General features: G+C 31.4%; 3 protein-coding genes across 4 annotated transcripts; 2 read left to right on the forward strand and 1 right to left on the reverse strand.

Annotated features, from left to right (window-relative positions):
* Positions 1-875: 875 nt before the first annotated feature.
* On the reverse strand, positions 876-4,998 carry LOC137808432 (aldehyde dehydrogenase family 3 member F1). The gene is made up of 10 exons (XM_068609537.1): positions 4,517-4,998; positions 4,315-4,383; positions 3,932-4,028; positions 2,793-2,999; positions 2,370-2,494; positions 2,173-2,277; positions 1,924-2,096; positions 1,743-1,833; positions 1,504-1,653; positions 876-1,402 (listed from the first exon to the last, which is right to left on the reverse strand). Exons 1-10 carry the CDS (start codon positions 4,712-4,714, stop codon positions 1,148-1,150), a joined length of 1,470 nt encoding a protein of 489 aa, XP_068465638.1. The 5' UTR covers positions 4,715-4,998; the 3' UTR covers positions 876-1,147.
* A 9,256-nt stretch (positions 4,999-14,254) lies between these two features.
* LOC137808433 (uncharacterized) lies at positions 14,255-19,025 on the forward strand. The gene is made up of 8 exons (XM_068609538.1): positions 14,255-14,636; positions 14,827-16,197; positions 16,300-16,470; positions 16,556-16,610; positions 17,175-17,323; positions 17,948-18,040; positions 18,334-18,462; positions 18,569-19,025. Exons 1-8 carry the CDS (start codon positions 14,568-14,570, stop codon positions 18,647-18,649), a joined length of 2,118 nt encoding a protein of 705 aa, XP_068465639.1. The 5' UTR covers positions 14,255-14,567; the 3' UTR covers positions 18,650-19,025.
* Positions 19,026-22,508: 3,483 nt separating this feature from the next.
* Positions 22,509-26,994, forward strand: LOC137808434 (probable LRR receptor-like serine/threonine-protein kinase At4g36180). Of its 2 annotated transcripts, XM_068609541.1 has the most exons (2): positions 22,720-24,028; positions 26,746-26,994. In XM_068609541.1, the coding sequence occupies exons 1-2, from the start codon at positions 22,883-22,885 to the stop codon at positions 26,773-26,775; spliced, it is 1,176 nt and encodes a 391-aa protein (XP_068465642.1). In that variant the 5' UTR covers positions 22,720-22,882; the 3' UTR covers positions 26,776-26,994. The 2 variants fall into 2 exon arrangements, with proteins under 2 accessions (XP_068465640.1, XP_068465642.1); XM_068609539.1 differs by lacking the exon at positions 26,746-26,994 and having other exon boundaries at positions 22,509-24,193.
* The last annotated feature ends 724 nt before the right edge of the window (positions 26,995-27,718 follow it).

Genomic DNA, 27,718 nt, shown 5'->3' on the forward strand with positions numbered 1-27,718 from the left:
AAGTAGTCAAGTTATTTAGAAACGTTTTTAGTCTTCGGTTAAATGGTAGCACGTTTTAATCTATTAAAAAATGCATATATTAAAATTTTGGTTAATATTTTTTGTTGATTAAATTTTTATTCAGTCCATTAAAATTATTTAAGCATTTTATAATTTTAATATATTATTTTAATCAATTAAAACATGGTTTTAATCTATATTTTAAAAAATCACTTTTTAGAAAGGTGGATTCATTTAGAAAAATTTAACTTACTTATGGCAATACACTTATTAAATTTGTACTAATACATAAATAGTATCAAAATTCATCACCATAATACTTTTCTATGTTCTATTTGGAGAATAAACTTTTTTAGGTGATCTTGTTTTTTTTTTTAAAGTTTTTTTGTTAGGGTGGTCAAGGTCTTGTTAGTGAGAGGGTTTCACAAATGGTTTTGAAAATATAAAATTCAAGATCTTGATGTTGGTATTTGTGATTGAAATGAGATTTTGTTTCAAAGTGTTTGTTTGACACTACAATACAATCATGAAATAGAAACCAATTTTTAGACACCAAAATTAGAGACCATTTTAGAAATTAAAAAAAAATTGGTTTCTAAACTAGTTTAGTTATCCATTATTTTGTTTGGACCATAAGACTTCTATTATGAAAAATGGATTTTAAGCCTAACTCAACCCCATAAAACCGACTCATGAGATTGAGGTTTGCACCCACTTATATACAATGAAAGGTTATAATCTTTAGTCGACGTGGGATCTCCAACACATCCCCTCATGCCGTTGCCAACTCGTGCGTGAGACTATATATTATGGGTGGTCCAATAAGAGCCCGATAGCGGGTGGCACGATAGGCTCAACACAAACACTCGTTAGGATAGACTCGAAATGACTCTGATACCATATTAAGAAAGTGAACTTTAAGCTTAACTCAACCCCATAAAACCGACTCATGAGTTTGAGGTTTGCACCCACTTATATACAATGAAAGACTCTAATCTCTAGTCGATGTAGGATCTCCAACAACCTCGGACTTAGAAACATTGTATTACAAGCAAGAAAATAAGCACAAAGTTTCCCTTATTACAAGCCAAGTCAGTGTTGAGTACATGAGCAACTTCTGCAGATAAGATCCCCTGCTCCTATCGATCTAGTTGTATTTTTTTAAGCCAAGTTTGAAGCCCAACATGTGCAGTAACAGTCCAAAGTAGTTCAGCCTGTAAGCCAATTTGAGAAACTCTAGCTTGAACTTACTCCAAGGAGGATACCTTGGTTCAATTTCAAGGATCAGGTTTCTATGCATTACTGCTTTTTCATGGCTGAAAGTGTCAAAAGAGTACTTTCCATGGTACCTTCCAAGACCACTCGCACCAACACCTCCAAATGGTAGTGTATCACATAAAAACTGCACATACAAACAAACTATTACCCCATTTCTCTGCATTGTAATTTTCTTCATAAAAAGGAAAATTAAGTCAGAGAAGACAAGCTAGTTAAAAGCAATACTTGAACCATAGTGTCATTAAATACGACACTTCCTGAGGATGTTTCGGATAGAATTCTTCTCTTGAAAGTTTCATCTTTGGTGAAGGCATAAATGGCAAGAGGTTTCGGTTTTGCAATGATAAATTCAATACTTTCTTGAATTTTATTCAGCTGCACAGATACCCAGTTCAAGAGTTGAATGAGACAGTCACAAAATATATTCCAGAACTGAAAACATGAAATGGGATTTCCATGCTCACTGTGATTATAGGAAGCACTGGACCAAATATTTCTTCCGTCATTATCTCAGAATCTAGTGGAGGGTCTAACAGGATTGTAGGCTCAATGAACCTAAAAAGGTTGGAACGAACAAATCGATCAATTAAAAGAAAACTAGTTAACCACTTCCACTTCTGTTTGCCAAAAGCAGGTAGAACTTACAGGTTTTCTTCATCGATCAAACCACCATGAACGATGGAAGCGGCAACAAGAGGTTCTTTGAGAAGATTGCGTATTCTCTCAAAGTGATGCTTGTTTACTATTCTCGAAACTACTTTTGATTCCGCAGGGTTTTCACCATAAAATCTTCTGATTATCTTCTTTAATTGCTCTATCTGCAAGAAAACCAACAACTTTCTATTAGAAAACAAAAGTTAAGAAAAAATAGATGCTGGTGATTGTGATAAATACCACAGATGATGAGAACTTCTCCTCAACAAGCAAATAGTCTATTCCTATGCAAACTTGTCCACTGCAAGGTCCCCATTTTCCTCCTACAATTCTTTTGACTGCCAACTTGATGCCCATAAATGTGCAGAGAAAAAGCAAACTGAATTAGACCTTGAAATTGAATGAATGTTGCAAGCAAGATAACTCATGTGAACTACCTTAAATTCCGAAGGATTGGGAAAGGAATCAAGTATGGCAGGACATTTTCCACCCAACTCCAGAGTAACAGGAGTTAAGTTCTTTGCAGCAGCAGACATGACTAAGCTCCCCACACGTGAACTTCCTGAAAATTTCACACACCATGAAGAAACAATTCTAGAACCAGAAATCAGTTTGTGGTTGTCTTTGTAGGATAATATCTTAAAATGAAATTGTAAGCAAAGCACCAAGCAAAAGGAAATGGTGTTCAGCCAATGAATACTATTTTTTTTATTTGGTTTGAATGACACAAACACTCCTAACACTACATATTACAAAACACTGTTACTTTGGTGTTGAATTGTGGAGAATTTCAGGACTAGTTCTACAGCAAACTTTGGAGAGAAAATTTCTAAGTACAGAGTTGGTATGGAAAATAATACCAGTGAAGAAGATTTTGTCCCATTTTTGCTGCAGTAGTTGTTCACAAACATTTGGTCCACCCTCAATCACCTTGATGGCATTAGAGTCCAAGTAGTGAGGAATGGTATTGGCAAGGAAAGAAGAGCAAGCTGGTGCTTGCTCTGAAGGTTTTATGACTACAACATTTCCAGCAGATATTGCCCCAATCAATGGATCCAATGACAGCACTGCATATGGTTAATACATATTTTAACAGTCTTGCATTAAGTTTAATATACCAAAAAGTATGACCATAATTGAAGCACTGTTGAACTTATAGTGTTACACAAAATTCTTGACTTACAAACTTTCCTAATAGACTAAAATATTATTTGTGGCTTTGTAATCCAAAGAAAACCATCATTTTTAGACCTTGAAAGTTTAAATATTCACACATTAGTTCTAAAAGTAAAAAGTAAGTGTTTATATTGTTATTTTAATCTTTGAATTTATCTTCTTATAACTTGAGTTCTTAAAAAATATTAATATTATTATTATATCACTTATGTCACAGGAGTTTCTGAGTTCAAGAACAGATTGCATTATTGCAAGGAGTTTTTTTCTTTTAACTTTATTGCTTTCAAATATTAAAGTAACAATGATTCAATCAAAATTTGTTATTTACTATGGTAAAAATAAAGAGATGTATAGTTGAATACTATTTGGTTTATAGACCTGTAACTCGATCAGAATTTACTTTCACAAAAAAATAAAATTTAATCTCTAAATATAGAATGTGGAACAATTGAGTCCAGCTAGACAATTTATTGACAATTTGGTTTATGAAACTTTTAATTTAATGTAAAATTAATTTACAAATAAAATTTATTATCAAATTTGTTCTTGAACATACTACTTTAAGAATAAGATGATTTCATAAAAACTTAGCAACAGATACAGTTGTCTCACTCTTTACACTTTCAAAAAGCTAAAAATGATTTTCATATTTTCAGAAACTAAGTTGTCCCCTGTTAAAATATCTAAAGACAAAAATGTTCATGTAGCATGGTTTTGAATAGTTTTGAAACTAAAAGTAAGGATTAAAATATATATCTATATATATATATATAGAGAGAGAGAGAGAGAGAAAAGGAGTTTGTCAGGAATTTTGAAGACTCACTGATTGGGAAGTTCCATGAAGAAAATATGAGAACCACACCAAGGGGTTCTGATAACACTTCTGCTTTAGCTGGAAAGAAAAGCAAAGGGATATCACTCTGCAACAGTATCCCCACCAAGAAAAAATGTTAATAGCTGACTTAGGTCTTAACAAGAAAATTGTGGAAGAAGAAGCAGCTACAAAACAGTGATTATATTTACTTCTAGATCAAGTTTGCATAAAAATTTGAATACCCTGATGTCGTACAATTCTGATTTTGAGTTTTTGGTGATAAAAGTGTTGTTCAGATTATATACAATTATCAAGCTAATCAAAAGAAAATGACAAGTGCTGAAAGTGGAAGTGATAAATATTAAGAAAAAAAGGAGAATGGGATAATCTACCTTTTTAGGAGCCATCCATTTCTCAACGCAGCTCAAAGATTTGTTGACTGATTTTTCTACCCCTCCAACCTGCAGAAAATCAATGAACCAGTCAAGAACCCAAGAACACAGTTTAAAGAATCAAAATACAAAAAAGTGTGCACAAATAAATCAAGTTGTAACTATGATTCAGATAATTAAAAACAGTGGTGTTTAATTAAACCTCATCGCGGTAAGCCTCAACAGGGTGCTTCCCAAGATCTAGATGGAGGGCTTTGAATATGGCATCTTCATTCTCGTGAATAAGGTCTAAGATACCTGTGAGCTGGTTTTTCCTCCATGTTACACTTTTGGTTTTTCCAGTATTGAAGTATCCCCTCATCTCTCTTAGGATCTCTTCCATTTCCCTATCCATTCCCATAACAATTGAGTTTTCCTTGATACACCACCAAAATTGTATTGATTCTTTTTTGTTAATTTCTTTTTTCTCAAGGTGGAAACCAACTTTTATAGATCGGCGACTTCATTAAATGATATGTTGTTGAGACACCTAACCAAGTTCTTGTTTTTATTGTGCAGTAGAAATAAATTCATATTCAAACGGAGGTTGATGGATATGTTAGACAAAAGTTTTGGTTTGGGAAATGACGGATTATTGTATGTACTATGTAATAAATTCACTTTCAAATTCAAAGTGGATGGATGTTGAGAAAAGTTCTGGAACCAGATTTATGTACCCGTAGTACAAGACATACCAAAAAGTTAACTTATCATGAAAAATACTTTGTGCTAACTAAAACAACAATCCATAATCAATATTATATATATATATATATATCCCTAAATATATTTGGAAAAATGTAAATAATATATATTTTTATGAAATAAACTTTTAAATCTAACTCAACTTTACAAAACTGACTCATATAGTAAGGTTTGTTTTCACTTATATATTATGAAATAGTCGATGTGAGATCTTCAACACATATTCTTCACGTTGAGACATGTCAACTCGTGTGTGAGATTATATACTCATGGGTGGTTCGATAATGAGTGACCTAATAAGCCTAACAAACTCTCATTACTATATATCATAAATAGTTCTGATATCATATTAGGAAGTCGACTTTAATCATAATTCAATCTTACGAAACCAATTTATAAAGTGAAATGAGATTTGCATAAGTGTACTTCAACAAATATAGTATTTATTATTTGTTAAATTGTTACTGGATATTTTCATTTAACTATTCTCTTAAATATCAAATCACAAAAGTAAACTTATTGAATAAACATTGAAAATTTTAAAAAAATTTGTTTAGAATTTGGTTTATAAATTTATATGTTTTATTTAGACTTATACAGATCAATTTATTTTTAAAAAATTTGAAATTTATTTGAATTTTTTTACAGAAAGACTAAATCTTTTATGTCAATTTATTTGGATCAAACTTTAAGATCAAATTTACATTTCAAATAATTATTTGTAAGTAATCTACTTTTTATAAAAATATGCGTGAGTATTCATAAATATCAATAGATATAAAAAAAATCTTTGAATGTTTTTTTTAGTACGAGCAAGTAATGGAGAGAATATATATTATTTTTATTTTATATCACACTCTCAAGTGGTTTTATGTAGTTTATTGTAGATAAATGTTTTAAGAGGAGAATTTGTGGTTTGGAAGGAACATGAAATATTAAAGTTAGAAGAATAGGTAAGTCAGAAAAAATTCACAAGCTGATTGTGTGGATGTTGTAGGCAAGTTTGAAACTTCTAAAATTCTATAACTATTTTAACGTAAACTTGACCCAATTTATTATGAGAGGTAATTTAAAAGGAAGAGAAATAAAGTCAGAAATGAAGGTTAGATAGTGATAACTATTTTTACACAACTACTTGTTTCATCACTGCCAGGATCTGTATACGTTATGAAATTTTTTTTTGTTCATGTTAAATTATTTCAACTATCTTAATGTTTTATCCCTGATTTATTTATTTATCAACAATTTCACGCTTAAAAAATTGACAATTCTTAATAATTAGAAATAGAATAAATTAATTTTTATCATTATTAGAAAAGTTAGGCATACTATATATGGAAAAGAATATGATTGCAGTTATTTTGAAACTTAATTACGTCGTACTGCTCGTGCTAACCCAAACCAGTTTAATTCCTGCATATAATACTTTCTTATAAATTTCTAATGTATTATTATTAATTGATTAAAATTTGTTATAAATAAAAAAAATTCTAACATGTACCATATATTAATTAATGTTCTTTTCATTTTACATCAATTTTAATTAACAAGAGGTATAACAAAAACCTCAAAAGTTTTTCTAATAATATATTATTTTTTTGTCACGGCTAATAATATATTGTTATTTTTTATTTACTAAAATTGTATATAAGGAAAATCATTCCAATAATACAAATTTAAATAAGTTAAATATATTTTAAATATAGTTCCTTCTTGGTTGACCAAGTATAGTTTAAGTTGGTAGTTTCATAAAGGAAGTTAGATATTCGGAAGGGGTTGTGGACCAATATAATTCATTTTCAATAACTACAAAACTCCACCATTCAAGTTACTGTTGATGTAGCCTTTTCGATAAATGGTGGAGACCTCTACCAGTAACATTTTGGACTACCTCTTTATATATATATATATATATATATATATATATATATATATTATATTAACAGGATTTTCCTATATAGTTGTGTTTACGTCGATTGCCATCTTTTTCCTTTTAACTATTTTCTTAAACTACCTTTTTTACTAGGTTTTGACCATTGTCTTTTACCAGTTAAATTAAAAATATTTCAATATAGATTGTCTAATATTAAACTGTTTAATACTAAAGAGATCGCAAGCAAAAGAAAAGGAACTTCAAAAAATTAAAGGATTATTTTGTTCCTCATAGTTATTTATTCAATCAATGGATGAAAGTATACTTAGATCGAAATTGTGGGAGTACTTCATTCTTTTTTTCTACCACCTTCAATTCCCATTCCCTTTAGTATTAGTACACATATGGGCAGATTTTTCAAAGTTGTCAGTCAAACAAATTCAATAATAAATCCAAATTCAATAATAAATCCAACTAATCAGTGTTCAAAAAGTATCTGTAAGCAAATAAGAAATATAGCAAGACAAAAATGAGTTTTGAGATTTGTTTGTAGTAAAGTAAAATAGATGCTTAAAAATAATAAAGGAAGTATGTTGACTCTGAGGTTCTTTCAACAATGAATTTATCATCGTTTTCTTTAAATTAACATCCTTTCAATTCTCACATAAAATCAAACTTAATCAAACAAGCGATATTCTGTATCTCCCTCGTCTCTAAGCATCTACTCATGAGACATTTTCTTCTACCTCTTGAACTAAATGAACAAGAGAGTGATTGGAATAAGCAAACTAACCAAGAACTCTAATTAAAGAAAAGATTTGAATTATCAACAAGCAATAAAAAAACAATTATTTTAACAAAAAATAGATTTCAAAAAGACTAACAGTAAAACATAAGCTGCTACAAGAAATTGAAGAACAAAACTTTCTTGAATAGGAACCCCAAAATTCATTATGAAATTACAAGAAAATCAACACAAAAAAGTTTAGCCTTCCGTAAGAAGACAAAAAATAAGAGTTATAATAAAGAAAATAAGAAAACTAAAATGCTTTGTTTTTCAAATGCATTTCGTTGTGAAGACTTGTTTTGTTCCCCTTGAGACTTGTTTTGGCCCATGTCGAGTTGAGTCGGCTCGGGCCCATGTCAAGACGAGTCGAGCCGTGTCGTTCTGAGCTGATGTTGAGCGATTGTTAAGTTGAGTTAGTCTGGGCAAATGTCGTGCCGAGTGGGTCTGATCGAAATCGAGTCGAGTCGGCATGGGCCTATGTCGAGTTGAGTTAGCTCGGGCCCATGTCAAGACGAGTTGGCTCGGGCCCATATCAAGAAGATTTGGCTCGGACCCATGTCGAGTTGATCCGTTTCGGGTTGATGTCAAGCGATTGTTGAGTCAAGTCAGCATGGGCCGATGTCGAGCCCAGTCGGTCTGGACCTATGTCGAGTCGAGTCGATCCAGGCCCATGTCGAGTCAAGTTGACCCGATTCAATCCAGGTCCAAGTCTAGCCAAGTGGGCTCAAGTCCAGGTCTAGCCAAGTGGGTCTGAATATTGATCTAGTCGAGTCAGTCCAGGTCCAAGTCGAGTCGGCTTAGACCCAAGACGATTCAGGTTAGCCCGTTTTCGAATCAAAATAAATTTATTCTAATTGATAAAGTGAATTTAATCTAAATTTAATCTACTTTAAATGAATTTAAAAAAAATATAAATAAATTTCATCTAGTTAAAATGAATATGAATTTTAAATCTAATATATTTGTTTGAATTTGAATTTATTTTGAATTTTAAAGAATCCGCATGACCATTCCAACTACCAATGGTTCGATATCCTCACTCCTCATCATAGATCTCAGCCAGACGTGATAGCACACAAAATATTTTGTCCAATAAAAAGGAACTTCCTCTTTTCACCATCGTTAAAAAGTTAACAACCCACAACCAACACCTTAACAAAATCTACCTTTAACCTCAACTATAGAAAGGAAGAAGACTTGGGTGGGATTTACCTTTAGGTTCGTCATACTTAAAATCCAAAAAGTCTGTAGATACCTAACTACCCAGATGAGCTTGTGTTGATGTGACATTCAAAACACACAATGTCGTTATAGTAACTCATCCAAAGGAAGTCGAGCACTCACATTCTTTATTAAGCAAAAATAAAAATAAAAGAAAGAGTTAGTACTATCTATTAAATTGGAACACAATGAGTACATTAGACCATAAAAGAAAGTACTTTAGTTGTAACACTTTCCATTTTCTCGTGTAGGATTTTATCATTTTTTTTACATCATATTATTTTCCTTATATAAAGGAAATTTCCTCTTTTACAAACTAAGGATTAGCCTGCAAATTTCTCTTTTTATCACAAAGTGCAAAAGGGTTTGAACAATATTGAATTCATCTAGTGGTTCAATTGCAGAGAGAATGTGTTTAGAAAAAAAGATAACCAAATATTGTACTAACCTTTGCAATGCCTTCAATAAAAGGAAGAGATTAAGTCAAAAGAAAAAGAGAGAAAAAAACTGAATTTGTGAACAGTACATTTTACTGGATCAAGACCCAAACAAAACAAAACCCAAGACATAATTTCCTTTCGTAATTGCATTTTCCTTGTTGTGTAAGGCACCCAAGGTATACTGAAACTTGTTCCTGGTTATGGCTTTATTGCAGAGGGCGATTAGAACAGACTAACTCCGAAGAAGGAGCTTTAGTCTCTTCTAATAGGTAGATGAGCTAATCATTCTTCACCTTCTTATAATACATATGAATCATTAGAATTTTAGTTGTATCATCTGAGAGACAATAATGAACTGATATCTTTTATATAATTATTTAGGAGATTATTTTAGTTTAAATGACATATTTAGTTTACACATAATTTCCTCCTTACCCTTAACCCCAACAAAAAAATCTAACCAAGTTGACAATGTAGGTGACTTCATTAAATGCTATGTTGTTGAGATAACTAACCATGTTCTTGTTTTTATTGTATATAATAAATTCACTTTCAAACTGAAAGTTGATGGATACGTTAGACAAAAGTTTTGGTTTGGGAAATGATGGATTATTGTAAGTACTATGTATTAAATTCATTTTCAACTTCAAAGTGTATGGATGTTGAGAAAAGTTATGGAACCAAAAAGGATTGTTATTCTATGTACCAATAGTACAAGATATAGCAAAAAGTTAGCTTATCATGCAAAAACAATTTGTACTAACTAAAAGAACAATTGTCCCCGCATATATATATATATAAATGTATATATATAGTTACACAAATACAAACAATATTCTTAGGAAGTTAAATTTAAGTTTACTTCAATCTTACAAAATCAATTCATAAAGTGAGATTTGCGCATCAATTCATAAAGTGAGATTTGCGCTCACTTATATATTATGATATGTTTTTATATTTAGCTGATGTGGGATCTCCAACACTTTTCCCTCACGACGAGATCCGTCAATTCGTGCATGAGACATTACAAAAAATGATGTACGCGGTGGTAGTTATTTTTGTATTGTGTCGATTTCCCAGATCGTCATAGAACTGACCGCCACTATATACACGATTTTTTTGTAGTGAAATCATATATTTATAGGTGATCCGACAACGGATGACTGGATAAGACAAACAAACTCTTGTTAGTAAAAACTCTAAATGACTCTGATATCATATTAGAAAGTAAACTTTAAACATAATTCAACCTCATTTGCACCACTCATATATTATGTTAACAAATATGATATTTATTATTTGTTATTAGTTATTTTCATTTAAATATTATTTTAAAAATCAAATAACAAAAGTAACTTATTGAAAAACATTGAAAATTAAAAAAAAATGTTTAGAATTTGGTTTTATAAATTTATATGTTTTATTTATACTTATAAAAATATTTTTTAAATAATTAATTTTAAAAATTGAAATTTATTTAATTTTTTTTACAGAAAGACTAAATCTTTTATGTCATTTTATTTGGATCAAACTTTAAGATAAATTTTTTTATTTAAATTTATATTTCAAATAATTATTTGTAAGTAATCTTATTTTTTAACAAAAATATATGTGAGTATTCATAAATATCAATATATATTATTTTTATTTTATATTACACTCTCAGGTGGTTCTCTGTAGTTTATTGTAGATAAATGTTTTAAGAGGAGAATTTGTGGTTTGGAAGGAACATGAAATATTAAAGTTAGAAGAATAGGTAAGTCAGAAAAATTCACAAGCTGGATTGTGTGGATGTCGTAAGCAAGTTGAAAACTTTGAAAAATCTAGAACCACATAAATAAATAAAAACATTTTTTTATATTTTAACATAGATTTGATCCAATTTATGAGAGATAATTCCAGCATTCAATCATTTAGGAGTGTGTGCTTCTCCATAAAAAGTGATGTCATAAATATTTTTTTCTTCTAGTTATAACACTTGGTTAGAATATAAACCTTCAACCAAACAATTTTAATTCTAATGTAAACACTTCATCTAACATATAAAATTTATTTTTCCTAGATTATAAAATCAATTTCTATTGTTAAAAAATTAAAATTTTATTATTTTAATTCATTCCATTAAGATAAAAATATGAATTTAAGTATGAGGGTCGTTAAAATGTTTGATTAAAAATAATTAAATTTTGTTTTGTATCTATTTTATATTTTCTCTATATATGTAAATGTATTAGATTATACTACACAATATTTTAACGAAAATAACTAATTTTTAACGAGTATCTTATTAAAAAAATTATATTTTTTTATTAACAAATTTTAAATATAAGACTTTATTTAAAACTAAATTCATTGTCACTTTTAATATTAACTTCTTTACATTATTAAAATAAAATATCTCTTTTTTTTTACATTAAGTTCAATATTTTTAAAATAAAATAAAATAAAGGTCAATAATAAGTGAGGGGATATGCTTTTTAAAAAAAAAATATAAAATAGTTTTTATTTATTTACGTAGGCCAGCAGACCAACTCATCTCGTCCTGTTGTTGGCCCGCATGGGTTACAGGTTATGCAATACGAGCTTAAGAAGTTATGCAGTACGGACTTAAGAGGTTATGCAGTAAGAACCTAAACAAACCAGCAAACTAGATTAATGAACCAATTTCACGCATTTTAGTAGCGAGTTATGGCAGACCACTTTTATTAATTCGAGTTATTAATAGATTACTTATGAAAAAAAAATCTATTTGATATTTCTTATTCCTATTATTTTATCATAATTTAATTTTAATACTTGTTTGCTCTTTATTTATTTATTTTACTTACTTATATACATGAGATAAAATATTCAATTATTTTATTTTTCATCCTTTCACCGTTCATTTATTATATTTTTATGTAAATACTAAAAAAGTTTTACAAAAAATGGTGATTCAATTCTGTTATATTTAATAGAAAATTAGTATACATGTGTGAACAAGTAAATGAATGGAAACTATTGATCATATTGAGAATACCAGTTTAAGGGAAGACCACAACATTTTAATTGATGTACATGAGAAAAATTCATAGATAGAATGATACTGATAATTCTATTTATAATTATTTTTTTATTTAGTAGGTATACATAACATACAAAATTATGCCTTAAAAAGTTCTTTTTTAGCTAGGGATAATAAGAGGAATATTTACCCCATACATGTAGTAAGTTTTATTTAGCTATCTGAACATTGTTATTAAAAGTGATTATGATTATTACATGTATAATATTATCCACTGGAACAATAATGTTAATAGTTACATTTTCATTCTCAAATCTTTATTTATAGTTGTTGCATTTTAAGTGATATTAACAAATACAGTAAATTTATTTTTACACTTAGGTAGTGAAAGTGAGAGTGAGAATTCTAGTTAACTAGAACGAATAACGGTGATTCCATCACAGAAGAAGATTCTAAGAATATTCCGAAAGACATAAATTGATACAATTTGCTAAAAAAATTAAAATGAAAATAAAATTTGTGAATACGGTAATATTTGAAAACAGACAATTCGGATAGAATTAAATTCTCAATTGATTAAAGTACTTAGAATCTTATGGATGAAGATATAATTTTTATGGATCCTATGAAATTTCATTAAGAAGAAGAATTTTATAAAAAAATTATATTGATTCTTATCAATAAAAATATGATTATATACCTAAGAAAACAAGGACAGATAAAGTAAATGACCTTCTTGTAGCATAGTCTTTAGTATTCTTAATAGCTTTTAAAGAATATTTGTACTTCTCATGCAATTCTATGTTTTATATGTAAATTATGATGTAATAATTTTTTATAAAATAGTAAAATAATTGTAGGTAATTAAAATATTTTGACTTTGTTTTCTATATTTAATTTTTTTCATTTTTTTATATTATAAACTCTTTAATCAAGAGTAAGAGTTACAAGAAGATTTTCTAACGATTTACTACCCTAACCTATTTTTATTTACAAGTGTAAATTAATTTTTAAAATAAAAAATGAAATTATTATTTAACAAAGCTAAATTATAAATACCGGAAAGAAAAAGTTATTCAAGTAATAATATTTCATAATTTTTCTGTAATGAAACTGAATTCGTGAAAGAGAAAAGAATTAATGACAATTAAAATTAATTTTTAAAAAGAAAAATTAAACGCTTAAGTATTTTTAAATAGAAAAATAAAGTAGGTATTTGAAAACAGCCCACTTGAACTCTATTCTATTAATTTATAATATTTAATATTTGTTTGACACACTAGTAATTAATATATCTAAAATGATAATAATGATTTAACAGAATTAGTTGAATGAATATTGATCATAATAAATTGAATACACGCACACACATCAACAAATTTATATGAATTTTGAAAGCAATTAAATAAAGTATTAATACATTTAAAATTTGTCCTATTATTTTACAGCAAATAATGTATATTTTAATAACGCTTATTAAACATGTTCTGGCTTTATAATTAGTTAGAAAATGAATTTACATAAATATTGAAATGAAAAATAAAACAGTTGTCTGAGAAAGCAATTAAATAAAGTATTAATACATTTAAATAATGTTGTTCTGTTATTTTATAGTAATTAATGTATATTTGAATAGCACTGAATAAATGTGATCCGTTCTTCTTCTAACAACGTTCTTGGAATTTAAGATTAAATCATATTCATAAAAAGAGTGCTTCGATTTTTGGTAAGAATATTATAACAAGAGATATACATAATTATTGTTATTATAATAAGAAATATTTAACATTATTTTCAAGTGTTTAAAAAGTTAAAATTCAATTTAATAAAAAAAATACTAAATATGAGTTAATTTTTAGTTCAGCAGATGTAGAGAGAGTAATTAAACAGATAAGAAGAGATTAATTAATAGTTAAGTATCCGTTTATCTGAGAAGTGTGTTGGAAATGGTGGAAAAGGTGAAGGAGGGAATCATTTGTGCGAATATGTTGCAAGAAAAGGAGAAGAGGGTCACGAGGTTGTGTGATTTGTGAATGAAACCTCTCACACGTTACCCGCGCTCTTTCCCAACTCTTACAATCTTCTACTTTAACTCTTACATTCTCTCACCACTTCAATTCTTCTTCTTCTCTCTCTCTCTCTCACAGATTTCTAAACTCATTTCACCCTATCCTTGCTACTGCCATGGACCTCGTGGAGGTTCTCCCTCCCTGGGTTCCAGAAGATGACCTTCTCCTCAAAAACGCCGTTGAGGTACTCAATTCTGCCAAACCCTACTATCTCTTCATCCATTCAATTTCTACTCAATTATGCTATTCTTTGTCATGTCAATTTTCGCGCAATTGAGTAAATTGAATTGCAAGTTGACATAGAATTAAGTGATTGCTATTTGTTTCTTGCTTGCATTATTGTGGTTGGTTTGATTGTGTTTAATTTTGTATAGGCCGGTGCTTCGCTGGAATCGCTGGCGAGAGGAGCCGTTCGGTTCTCGCGGCGGTACTCCTTTAGGGAATTGCAAGATCGGTGGCTGTCTCTGCTCTACGACGGGGATGTTTCCACCAAGGCGGCCCTTGCCATGAGGAATTTGGAGCTGGCCAAGTCAGCTGCTACCGGTGGCGAAGGAAGTGGGAGTGGTGCGGGGGAGAAGAGGAAATTTCAAAGCAGTGGTGGTGTTGGGAAGAAGATTAAATTTCAAAGCGTTCGCAAGCAGTACTGCGCCATGCAGAAAAAATATCGCCGGCACCGCAGCAGCGTCATGTCTTCCAAGGTAAAGAACGGGGTGGTGGGGTGTGAGGGAAAAGAGAATGTGGTGGTGGATAGTAATTTAAATAGTGATGTTGTGAATAGTAGAGTAGTTGGTTATGAGAATTGCTTGGGGTCAGAGGAGGTAGAGGTAGGGCAATTGAGTGATTTGGTGAGGGATGTACCTCTGTGGAAAACGATTGAGGATGTTTGTTTGCCTGATGTGCCTGTTCATGTTAGTGTTGAGGGTAAAAGTTGTGGTTCTGAAGGGGGAGTGGATTTGAAAGATGAGTGTGGGAATGGTGGGTTGAAATTAAATGCTCCTGATGCTGAAAGTCTCGTGAACTTGGCAAATGAGGATGCAGTTCTCTCTGTGAATGTAGAGGGGAAGGAGGTAATGGCTATGGATAAGAATAAGGATAAGCCATGTTATGATAATGTTGATTCACTTCTGTCGAGTTCTTCTGGTGATGTTCGTGAATTGCAGAAGTTGGATGAGGAAGCAAAACTTTCTGTGCCTTGTGGGTATGCTTCTGATGGGCTGGGAATTGCAGCTAATCCATTAGGTGGCAGTTGTGATGATCAGCATTTAGTTTCTGATCCTAGAAACAATGCTGCATTGTCAGCTGTAGCAAAAAGTCCTCATCCTGAACACAGTGAGGGATTTATGATCTGTGTGTTGAATACTGAGCACCCTGATATCCCATGCAATGCTAATATGGATGTATCCGTTGTAATTCCTGAATTAGCAGCTCTGAAATCCCAACCAGTTGCTAAAGAGGTGGGTTTTTCAGAATCTGCTATGAGTAATCAAAGAAGAAATGAACCAGATGGAAGCCTGAAGAAAGAAGCCGTTCTTTCTCAGTCTTTTGCTGGTTCACAAACTGTTCGACAAGAAACGGTGCCTAATGTGAATTCAAGCTACAAACCTGTTGTTTTTGGACTGAAAAGTGAAAATCCTGGAAGAAACTCTATCTCTGCAGTTTCTAGACAGAATAACAATGTTGATGTCAACCCAAGTCATGGCAGATCAGTTCGTACGAATGTGATCGATCGACATCTGAAACAAGAGGTAATGTGTTGGTCCAAGGATGCCTTATATTGGAAAATTCATTGGGGAACTAATTATGATTTTACTTAAGAAAATTCCACTGAAGTTTTATCACATAAACAGGATATTGACGCACCAGCTACTGCACATGTTAAGGCTGAGGAAGATAAAGCTTTATCAAAATCAGAAGCAAAATCATTATCAGGAGGTAATATTGAAGATGATGATGTAGACTATAATGATGATGATTATGATGATGACGAACTTCCTAACTTTTCTGATGTCGAGACAATGGTATGCAGAATATGTTGCATTGAATGGTAATTGTTCCCCATATTTAGTTAAGTTATATCTCATATTCTTAATGTTGCCTGCTCAGATTCTTGAAATGGATTTGTCTCCAATGGATCAAGATCCAAATGCAAGGAGAGAAGGTAAATCATCTAAATCAAGATAAACCAAAAGTATCACACTTCTCTCTAATGCTTTTAATTTTAAAAGAGAAACCTTTTGCAAAAGGATCCCTACCCCCATGTGAGATCTAGGGAGGGTTAATTCTACAAAACTTTACCACTGTGAGTGGATGGGTTGTTTCAGTAACTAGAAGTCTAGAATATATGGTTAACCTGGTGATGAGGCAACAAGCCTCACTGTTGTTGCCTAGTTCACCCTCTGCTTAAGGCATTATATATTAGCTCAAAATTTGTTAAAAGTTGAAGTTAAATGGTTGAATTTTTAACGAAAAGGAAAATTGATTGTTTGTTTTTTATTTTTTTTCCCCATGATTTTGTTTATTATGAAATAAGCTTTCTGTGTATTAATAATGTGCCAGTTGGTCTCCGCTAAAGTTTCAAATCAAATACCAACAGTGGTGTTTAAAATATAGATTCAAATATTGTGCTCTGATGTTTTATTGCTAACGTTTTCCTCATTTGTTTTATCAATGTCTAGGCATCTTAATGATGGCTGTCTTCTAATATTGTAGTCTTTTGTTACAGTATTGAGATATCAACATGAAGAAAGTAGGAAGACCATCATGAGATTGGAGCAATGTGCTCAGTCCTCTATGGGAAGAGCCATTAGATCTCAGGGTGCTCTTGCAATAGTGTATGGGCGCATTCTGAAGGAATATATTAGAAAAAGCAAGGTGCAATTTTGAATTTGCATCTCTTGTTTTCCATTAAAATGTGGAATAATGAATTTTTTCCAATATTTTCTTCCTCCCAAGTCACCTCAATGAATCTTGTGAATTTTCCTTTTAAATATGTTTGATACCTTTTTAAGGAGTGTGTGCATGCTTTTGTTATTTCCAAACTATGATTTAATGTCTTGCATAGTTATGGTGTAGTTATCATTGCATAGCCATTAATGCTTAGCTCTGGTTATACGGGAAACAAAATAGAAACAGTCTAGCTCTCAATGGTCTTGTGAGTAGTGGATGTTCATATTTGTTCTAGCTGTCCATGGTTGTTGAATATTTTATTTCTATTAGTTGAGCCTTTTGTGGCTTCCAATGTTTTAACTTAATTTTGTGCAAAATCATTGAATTCTGTAGTGACATCTGCATCTCTGAAAAATTATTGACCCCTAGTAGAGTGAACTTTAATACATTGAATTGTCATGTCCACAGTATGCCTTAACAGTGAATATAAATTGTGATTTTTGGGTTTGCCTAATTTGGTACTGTTCATTTCCAGTAGTTTGTGATGTTTATTCCCAATATAAAATATGTTATTTTGCTCAGTCTGTAGAACCTCTCTCTATTTCACAGGTTATACTTGGCAGAGCAACAAATGATGTACATGTTGATATTGACTTGGGAAAAGAAGGGGAGGAGGCGGCTACAAAAATATCTAGAAGACAGGTAAATTTCTCAGAAGTTCTTGGTGCAAAATTTCCGCGCATGCTTGATTTTGCTGATGAAGTTGCTATTAATTTATTGAGAATTTGATGGTGTTCTTATGAATCTTTTGCTAATTGAATTAAATGTGTTACGATGATGTCTGAATCCGTATCATTTTCGTTAGACATGTGCCCCATTCAGAGCATGGACTAGAATAATATTTTCTTCATGGAGTAAATCCAGAAATTTTCAAGATCTTATTAATTTTAAATTTCCTCCACTGAATTTATATTAGTATGAATAATAAATTACAGGCTTTAATAAAGCTCGACGCAGATGGTTCTTTCATACTTAAAAATCTTGGCAAGAGATCTATCTTTTTGAATGGCAAAGAAATTGCTACAGGACAAGCGCGGGGTCTTGGTGCTAGTAGTGTGATCGAGGTAACTGTCTTTCCTTTCTATTTTAAACAACTTTTACATTAAAATGCTGCAATTTTGTTCTTTACCTTTGGAACATAATAATCTGTGGTGGATGAATTCCATGCAGATTAGAGGCATTTCACTCATCTTTGAGACCAATAATAGGTGCGTCAAGAGTTTTTTAGAAAATGTGAATGAAAAGATATGAAGATACAAGGAAGAGGGGGTTTGTTTGTAAGAACAGAAACGGCGTCGAAGTTCGAATGTTAAGGATTTTAGGGTAGCATTCGTATGCCAGCCAAAAATATAAGTTATACCAGCCAATATTTTATATTAATGTGTTGTAGATCGAAAGTTAGAAAGTGTACATACAGATAGAAGATGAAAAGGCCTCTCACAGTAGATATAGTATAATATGTAGTTTGGCTGCTGTGCAATGGGAACTGATTGTTATCTTGTATGTTTCTTATTTCCCATTTTGATGTAATAGGATTTTTTTAATGAGACGGACATCCCAGCCCCAAGTAGGAATAATCATCAATAAATAATTATTAAACAATGTTATTGTTTCCAACATTTTTAAAGCTCTCTCTCTATTTAATATAGGGTTTTCGATGCCACCTTATTGGGGCTGTTTTCCATGATCAATTCTAGAGTATTTCCTTTATTATTTTATAAACTTTTGTGTTGAAATTGGAGGACTGAACCTCCCATTTTATTAGTCATTGATTTATGGCATTATATCCTTTCACTGCTTAAAAAAATATCCCGGTTGATATGTTGGAATATCACATCTTTCAAGATAGGAGAAAAGGTTGAAGAAGAGCTTTTGGGGAATGACTCCATAAAAAACCATATGGTGGCACCCTGAAGGCTAGCCCTTGTTTTAAATAATCAACCAGCAAGTACTTCAGTGTTTGTAGCAGGTCGTTGCGTTGTATATCATTGCTCAAGTCATTGCATCTTCAAGACTAGAGATTGAATGCGTATCTATTAAAAGTAAGAGTATATAGTTGTATTAATGTCACTGTTTATATGTATAACGTGTTAGAGCACTATTATGGAAATTGCAGAGTTATTCTCTATTTATAAAATAGCTCGAGTGTATTGCAGAATGTATCATAAGCTAAAAAAGAGCAAACAATTTAAAACACTATTTTGTTGTAGAGTTCAATAGTTGAGAATGATGAATGTGAGAATGACAGAGTACTCACAGATACATAAAGTCCTCATTTTGATAAAGTCCTTCAAGTTCAAGATCCTTATCTCCAAATTCAACTCTAAAAAAGTGAGGAGTTTGAATGATATTTATATAATGTGCAATTATTTTATCATAAAACCAGAAAGCTCTAAAAAGACAATTAAAGAAATATTTATTTTAAATTTTAAAAAAATAATAATTAACTAAAAAACAAAACATACATGAAATAAAATACAATTTACAAAATAAAGTAAAATTATTTTTACTTGAAAACGTGCTACACATAACGATTTTAACCCAAAAAAAATACCCCAATATTACTTTGACGATGCTATTATTAAAAGTACATTGCAATGTGAAATGTTTATAATGAATTAATATATAATACATGCTATGGATGCTATTATTAAAAGTACATTGCAATGTGAAATGTTTATAATGAATTAATACATAATACATGCAATGGTATATGTACTGGTAGAGTCCGTATGACTGAGATCATGACTTGAGACTCAGTCCAAGTCAGCAGACACTACAAAAACCATTACGCCTAAGCATAATTAATGAGTCTAATCAACAATCAAACACTAGGTAATGCATTCCTAAGCATGATCCAACTTCCTAATTTGACCCAATAACAGAGGACCCATAATAATAATAGAATAGGCACAAATTCCAAAAATCAGGTACGTCATCATACGATATTAATAGCGTCAAGTGTCGAATATCGAATTCTCACTTGAACGTCAGAGTTCCTTTTGCAAGTATCATCCGAGTCTGGAGTTCATGAGGACGAGAGGTGGAGTAGCGAAAGAAAAGTAAGGAGCCTGCTTCGAGAGGAAGGATGGGAGAATTGACCGACCGACTAAGGAGTGTTCGAATCGTTCTCTTGGTCCCAATCCAATTCGAGAACATTACATATTTGTAAGGTCATGGATCTGGCCCGACTTTGGATCATTTATGATCATGCAACGATCCACATACTGGAAATGAGGAAAACGACACATGATGGAAGATCTTAATCAATCAACACTAACTACCCAATTAAAGTAGAATCATAACAAAAAGCGGTGGGGTTACGATTGACTCCATATATACTAGTCAATATCCTACAGAGAATGACAAATTACATATTAAATTACGAATACACTTGTTATTGACTATTTTAAATGTTTTATGGTTCAGGTCGCCCACTGAACTTGTCTAGAACAATATTCAAATATATATATATGATGAGCATATATTTATTCACACACAATAGCCTTAATCATAGATTATTGGACTATAATAATAAATAAATCCATTGTTTTAATTAATACTCTTATAATTGGGTTTATTTGGGCCTTAACTATTATTATTGTTAATTTTGTGTTTTTAGAGTAAATTATCCGGAGGAAGCATCTACCTTTGTGAATGGGCCAAATATGCAAAAGTTCAAGTTGCTTCTTGAACCAAAACAGAAAAAATATTATGAGGAGAAGAAAGAGAAAATAAAAGCTACAAGATTCTAGAAACAGAATTGGAAGCAAATCTTTTGCAAAATAAAAAGAATTATGGAAAGATAGAAACTTGGAAACGGTTAACAAAATATAAACTACAATATTCTCTCAAGATCCTTGGAGCAGAAAAGCCTATAAAAGGACACAAGCATCAAGGAGATAAAGGGGAGAGCTTCATAGGGTTTTCTTAGTTTATTTTCTTCTTAGTAATTCTTTTGTTTTGCCTCCGCATGGAAGGCTAAACCTTTTTGGTTGATTCTTTTGTAATTCCCCATTGAGTTCTGAGGTTTTGTTCAATAAAAGTTTCGATTTTTAATTCTCTGTAGCAGTTGTTTTTATTGTCTAATCTCCTGGAAAACTGGTTTTTGTGAGAGGTTGTACTTGAACGCATGATTGAGAGTCTTCCTTATCTTAAACTTTGGTTTCTTAGTTAGTTCGCATTGTTCTAATTAATTTCTTGGGCGCATGATTCAAGGGAGAGGAGGTAAGCATTCCCATGGAGTATACGCATGGAACAAAGTGGGTATTGATTAAACTAGTAGACGCATGCTTTACTGGTGAGTTTCAGTTGAATCAGATCGGCGCATGTTCAATCTGGTTTAGCTCTGTTGGAGGATTGAGAAAAGATTAATCTTAGAGAACCTGTGAAGAATTCAATGGTAGAAGAACTTGGGATCAACCACTTTTTATTTGCTATTTTAATCTCTTTTATATTTTTTGCACAACTATCTCAAACCCTTTTTTATCTTTATTGTTATTGCTAACTTTTATTGCCTGCAGATAGTTTTAAACCCTGATCAATTGATTTTACTATTGGATTCGTTGGGAGACGACTTGGGGACATTTGTCCGTAATTATACTATCATCTCTCTAGTGTTAGACAAGTTTACGCTAGAATCATATTAATTTGACAGCAAAACGACAGCTATCAATATATCACAAATTAATAATGAAGAAAGTTAACAATCTCATATTTTGTTTCAATATTTTTAATATTTTTATATTGTAATTATATAAAATACACGTATGCAGCAATATGATACACCATAGAATCACACCACAATATAATTACCAACATGTTGGTTTTCTTCAAATACATGTCATCATCAAGAGTAATATATTAACACTCCAATTTTCAACCATATCATTTGTTCAATTTTATGAATAATCGTCACAACCTAAATCTCAATTCCAACAAGTCTCTTACATATATAATATTCTTCATCCCAATCAAATCTTTTTTCACCTCTATCATATATATTTTTTACTTCTTTGATGATCCACCGACCCTATATAAATATTCAAGAATACAGAGAGAGATAATGTTATTTTAAAATAAAATAACATTATTATAAGCAAAATTTATAAATAATAAGATTTTAATTAATTATATCAATAATTTTAATTTACAAATATAAACAAGAAAAAAACAATTTGCTACTTAAATAACTACTTTTTATGTAAAAAAATTGATATCTACTTCAAAAATATCCAAACTGTAAATTTGGCAATAAAAAATCCAAGAAGCAAACAAAACCTAGAAAACTCCAAACTACGATTAAAGAAGAAGTACTATTTTCTTTCCACCTTTTTTTTCTTTTTCATATGCATTGGAGAAGCCATTCACCCAAAAGATCTCTGACACCATTTAGTGTTGGAAAAAAAAGTGAGTTAATGTTGAAAAAGAAGTCTTTAATCTCACCTCTTTCCTCCATCACCATTCTTTCAACTCAAACTCAAAATGCTGTCTCTCACACTCACTTTTCTAACACTCTCACTTTTCCTAACCTCATTGGTTACTGATTCAGCCACGCATTGGGACGACACGCAGCTTTTGAAGGAACTGAAGAACAACCTTAACGCTGCTTCCGTCACCCCAGGCTCCTGCATCTACTCATGGGACTTCTCCTTTGATCCCTGCGACAACCTCTTCAGTGACAAGTTCACCTGCGGCTTCAGGTGCGACGCCGTCGTTTCGGGAACCTCTCGACTCACCGAACTCACACTCGACCCCGCCGGTTACACCGGCACTCTCCCCGCCGCCTGGAACCTCCCCTACCTCCAAACTCTCGACGTCTCAAACAACTTCTTTTCGGGCCAAATCCCCGAGTCATTCTCCAACCTCACGCGGTTAACTCGACTCGGTTTATCCAAAAACTCCCTCACCGGAACCATACCCTCTTCCTTATCCTCCCTCTCAAACCTCCAAGAGCTTTACCTCGACAACAACAACCTCCAAGGACCAATCCCCGTTACTTTTAACGCCCTCACCAACCTTCAACGCCTCGAAATGCAGTCCAACAAGCTAAACGGCGTCGTTCCCAGTTTGAGCTCTCTGAAGAGTCTTTACTACTTGGACCTCAGCTTCAATTTTTTCGGCGGAGGGTTCCCCTCCGCGTTGCCCGAATCTCTGATTCAGATTTCAATGCGGAACAACAGCTTAAGCGGCGCGTTGGAACCCGAATCTCTGAGGAGCTTGAACTCCCTGCAAGTGGTGGATTTGAGTGGCAACGGGTTCAGCGGTGCCGTTCCGTTTGCTCTCTTCGAGCTTCCTTCGTTGCAGCAGGTGACGCTCTCGTTCAACAAGTTCTCGCAGGTGGAAGTGCCTTCTTACAGTTTGGAAATGCGAAGCGGGGTTATCGCCGTTGATCTGAGTGACAACGAGCTTGGGGGGTTTCTGCCGTTGTTCCCGGCGTTGATGCCGAGGCTTTCGTCTTTGTCGTTGGAGAACAACAAGTTCGTGGGAATGATTCCGACCCAGTACGCGTTGAAGACGGTTTTCCCCGAGGCTGGGATGGCTCCGTTCCAGAGGCTTCTGTTGGGAGGGAATTACTTGTTCGGAGCTATTCCGAGTGCTCTAATGGCGCTTCAACCGGGTTCTGCCATGGTGAGTCTTGTCGATAATTGCTTGTATAGGTGTCCTCTTTCTTTCTTCTTTTGTCAGGGAACCCAACAAAAGTCTTTTCAACAGTGTAAGAGATTTAGCCGCTTCATTCCCTAGATTATGCCTTTCATCTCCATTTTCATATCTCAACTTTCTCTTCTATCTTCATTCATTTCTTACACACTCAACTTTTTCCACCTTCTTCCTCCTTTTTTTTTTATTTGTAAAGTTTTCTCTATTCGTTTTAATTATGTTTTATCTACTTAACACCATGTTCTACTAAATATCTATTCCATCCAAACTTGTACAAATTATCGAATTAGTTAATTATAATTAATAATGCTATACAATTTATTTTATCACAAATAATGTATAAAATTAAGTGTTTATATTTGATACAATTATTTATAGCGTAGGGAATATGTTTTTATATTATTAATAGCTTCATAAATACATATATTTTGATGAACAATAAGTAGATATTTTGTTAATAGATTTCAGAATAAATATAAAATTTTAGTAATTAAATATGATGATAAGAAAGATATAAGTTTTCCACTTTTGAGTGTTGATTAATAAAATTAAAAAGGTGATTTAATGGTAAAGAATCTTGGGTTAGATATAGAAAGAATGGAAGTCGTATGGTGCAAGATTTTGTGTCTTTTATGACACTCGAACGTTGTAAGCATGTGACTGTGTCAGACAGAGAGATGCACGTTCGGGACATGCCCGAAATAATGCATGGAGTGGTCTGGCCCACTGTCAGATTGTGGTGGGCTCTATTTTGGGCTAACTGTCTGATGGTGTTTCCAGATTTTAATTTGGACCAAAGCCCAAATAGTAGTTCGGGCTTCATTTTCCCAGAGTTTTATCTAATACCAACAATAGATGATTCATTGGCCTCCCTGGTTTAAAGAGAGACAGAGAAAGAGTAAATAATTTCTCTGCTTAAAATTGCCATATACTTTTAACTTACCAAATATGATATAGAATCATTACCACTTAGGAATTGTTGAGAGAAATATATATTCCTTCTTCTAACCCAATGTTAGTTTGAGTTAACATGCAAAAATTGGAGTTTCATGGTACTTGAAAGATTCTTTAATGTAGTTATACATAATCATTTATTATAAATCATTGTTCCTCATATGATTTTTATTTTCGTATTATCAATTTTATAGTATCTATTATAATAGGTATGTGTTGAGTGAATTTTTTCATGAATTCTTTTACAGAAAAAAAGAATATTTTTTCCATAAGCTAAAATTAAACTTATGTATAAGATATAAATAAATAAAATGAAGAAACTACATAAGAATTTTTTTTATAAATTAACTCATATCATTCAATTTTAGTTTATGATGAAACCAATGTCAGTTTCTTTTCTTATTTTGTTCTCCTAAAGAGATGGGAATCCTAATATGTACTTTCTGTGTGGGTTCATTATTTATGGGTAAACATTTTATATTTTATCCTATTTATACAAAAAAAAAACTATTTTTCATTTAGTATACTAAATAATACGAAATATGAGATTTAATGATTGAAAATATGAAAAAGGTCATACACAAACAAACATGAAAGAAAAAAAAAATTAAATATTCATCATTTTTTTGAAGATAGTAAACTCAATATTAATTTATCATTGGACTAAGAGTAGCACATTTATTTCTATTTGTTGTCTTGTCTTGTTCATTGTTTGTATACAAAGTAATACACTACATATTTTGTTATGTCCATATTATTTATAATATTATATTAATTTATACTTATATATTTTTTATTTGTAGATATTGTAGAAGATATACTCACATAAAAAGTGGAACTTACTCATGAAAGTTAGAAATGTTTTAAGAGGTAATTTAATTATACCAATGTAAGGTAAATATAGAGTTTGTAAACCTTTTAGATAAAATAAAAGATTTATCCGATATTAACTCTTTAAGAGAGGTAAAATGGATGCAAGTTATGAGCTCATACACCCATACTTTAACTTTTAAATTACTTGAGCCGTGTTCTTCTTATTGTTGTGAAAGGAATTGGAGTATACATACTCTTTTATTGTCAAGAAACTCTTCAAAAATAGAAGAGAAAAATAAATTATCGTGTCATTTGAGCACTTTTTTCTCTTAAACAACGGTGACCTTCTTTAACCACTGATGCAACCTTATAATTAGTTCTATCTTTTGCTGGCAACCACTATATTCTCAACTCACCACCAACTGCCACCATGTTTCATCCACTCCTCGACACATCATCTTCACACACATGCACCAAATCAATGTCTCATGCTTTATCATTATATACTTTCTCTGCTCCAACAACTAATTAGCTTAAGTCACTCCACAAATCTTGTGTTGTTGACATTTGTAACAAGCTTCATTTATATTATATATGTTTCAACTTCAAAGGAAGTGATATGATTTTAAAGTTGAATGTTAGAGAGAAAGTCATGCCCAATAAAATATCAACTAGCTTTGTCAATTCCTATGACAAAGTAGAATATATATATATATATATATATATATAACCATTAATTAAAATGATTCTTATACTAACTTCATAGGTAAAAGTTTGGTGCATATGTCCTATGTTCTAACTTAAGGGCCCATGATAAAAGAAAAAAAATTCTAATCAAATAAAATATAGATAATAGATTATTAATCATATGCTTATTTATAGAAACATAGATATAAAATGTTTGATTGTGTGAAATGTAGGTGCAAAGTATTGTCATTTTCATGAAGTGACATGAACACAAAGTTAACGTGCTTACTCAGCGTATCATAAAGTGGTTAGAGGTGAAAATGATACTAGACGATAAAGAAAGCAATTAGCTATATGTATATGATGTGAGGTTGCCACAGTATCTTCCAATAGTACTGCTAATTCTGGAGGTGGTGCAATAACATTCCAAACTGTTATATCATGCTATAAAATGTGTTATTGTGTGAGCTGTTGTAAGAGTATCATTCACTAGTTGAATACTTGATTTTTTTTTCGGTCGTTTTGTCCTACTTATTTTACTAATTCAAACTCTTTTAAAAATAAGAATAGTTACCACATTAGTCATCTAGTTGTATATTACTTTTTCTTTAATCATCTAGTTGTATTTACTTTTTTTTTTCAAATAAAACTCATGTTAGATAACATTTGTAAATAACATAAAACTAAAAAAAAAACACAAAAAAACATGGAATTAGATCAAACTCATAAAAAAAAAAAAATCCCAAAAATAATCTAAGAAATTACATTGAGACTTAAATTAAAAGAATAAAAAAATAAAGACAAGAATGCAAAAAAAAAACCTTCTATAATGCCTAACTCAAAAAAAAAAAAGACAAAAAAAAAATTATTGAATCCCAAAACTTCGATGGAGTCTTGTTTTCATTTAGAAACAATAATAAAATGATATGATATTGTTGCACATCAGTTATCATTATTTAAACATCTACCGCTGATTCTTTTACCCAAATTCATAATTTAAGAAAAAAAATTACAATTATTTTCGTAAAAAACCTAATTTGGTCCTTATTGTAAAATAATTCTTAAAATTGCAAATCATAACTTAATTTATTTATACAAATAATATTGGATTTGGAAGTGACATGCATGTGTGACATGCAATTAAACATACAAGTGTCTCTGTATAGTATCATTAAACCAAAAGTGGTGAATATCAGTAGCTGCTAA

Source organism: Phaseolus vulgaris, chromosome 3 (assembly GCF_000499845.2).
Source record: "Phaseolus vulgaris cultivar G19833 chromosome 3, P. vulgaris v2.0, whole genome shotgun sequence".
Taxonomy (NCBI): Eukaryota; Viridiplantae; Streptophyta; class Magnoliopsida; order Fabales; family Fabaceae; genus Phaseolus; species Phaseolus vulgaris.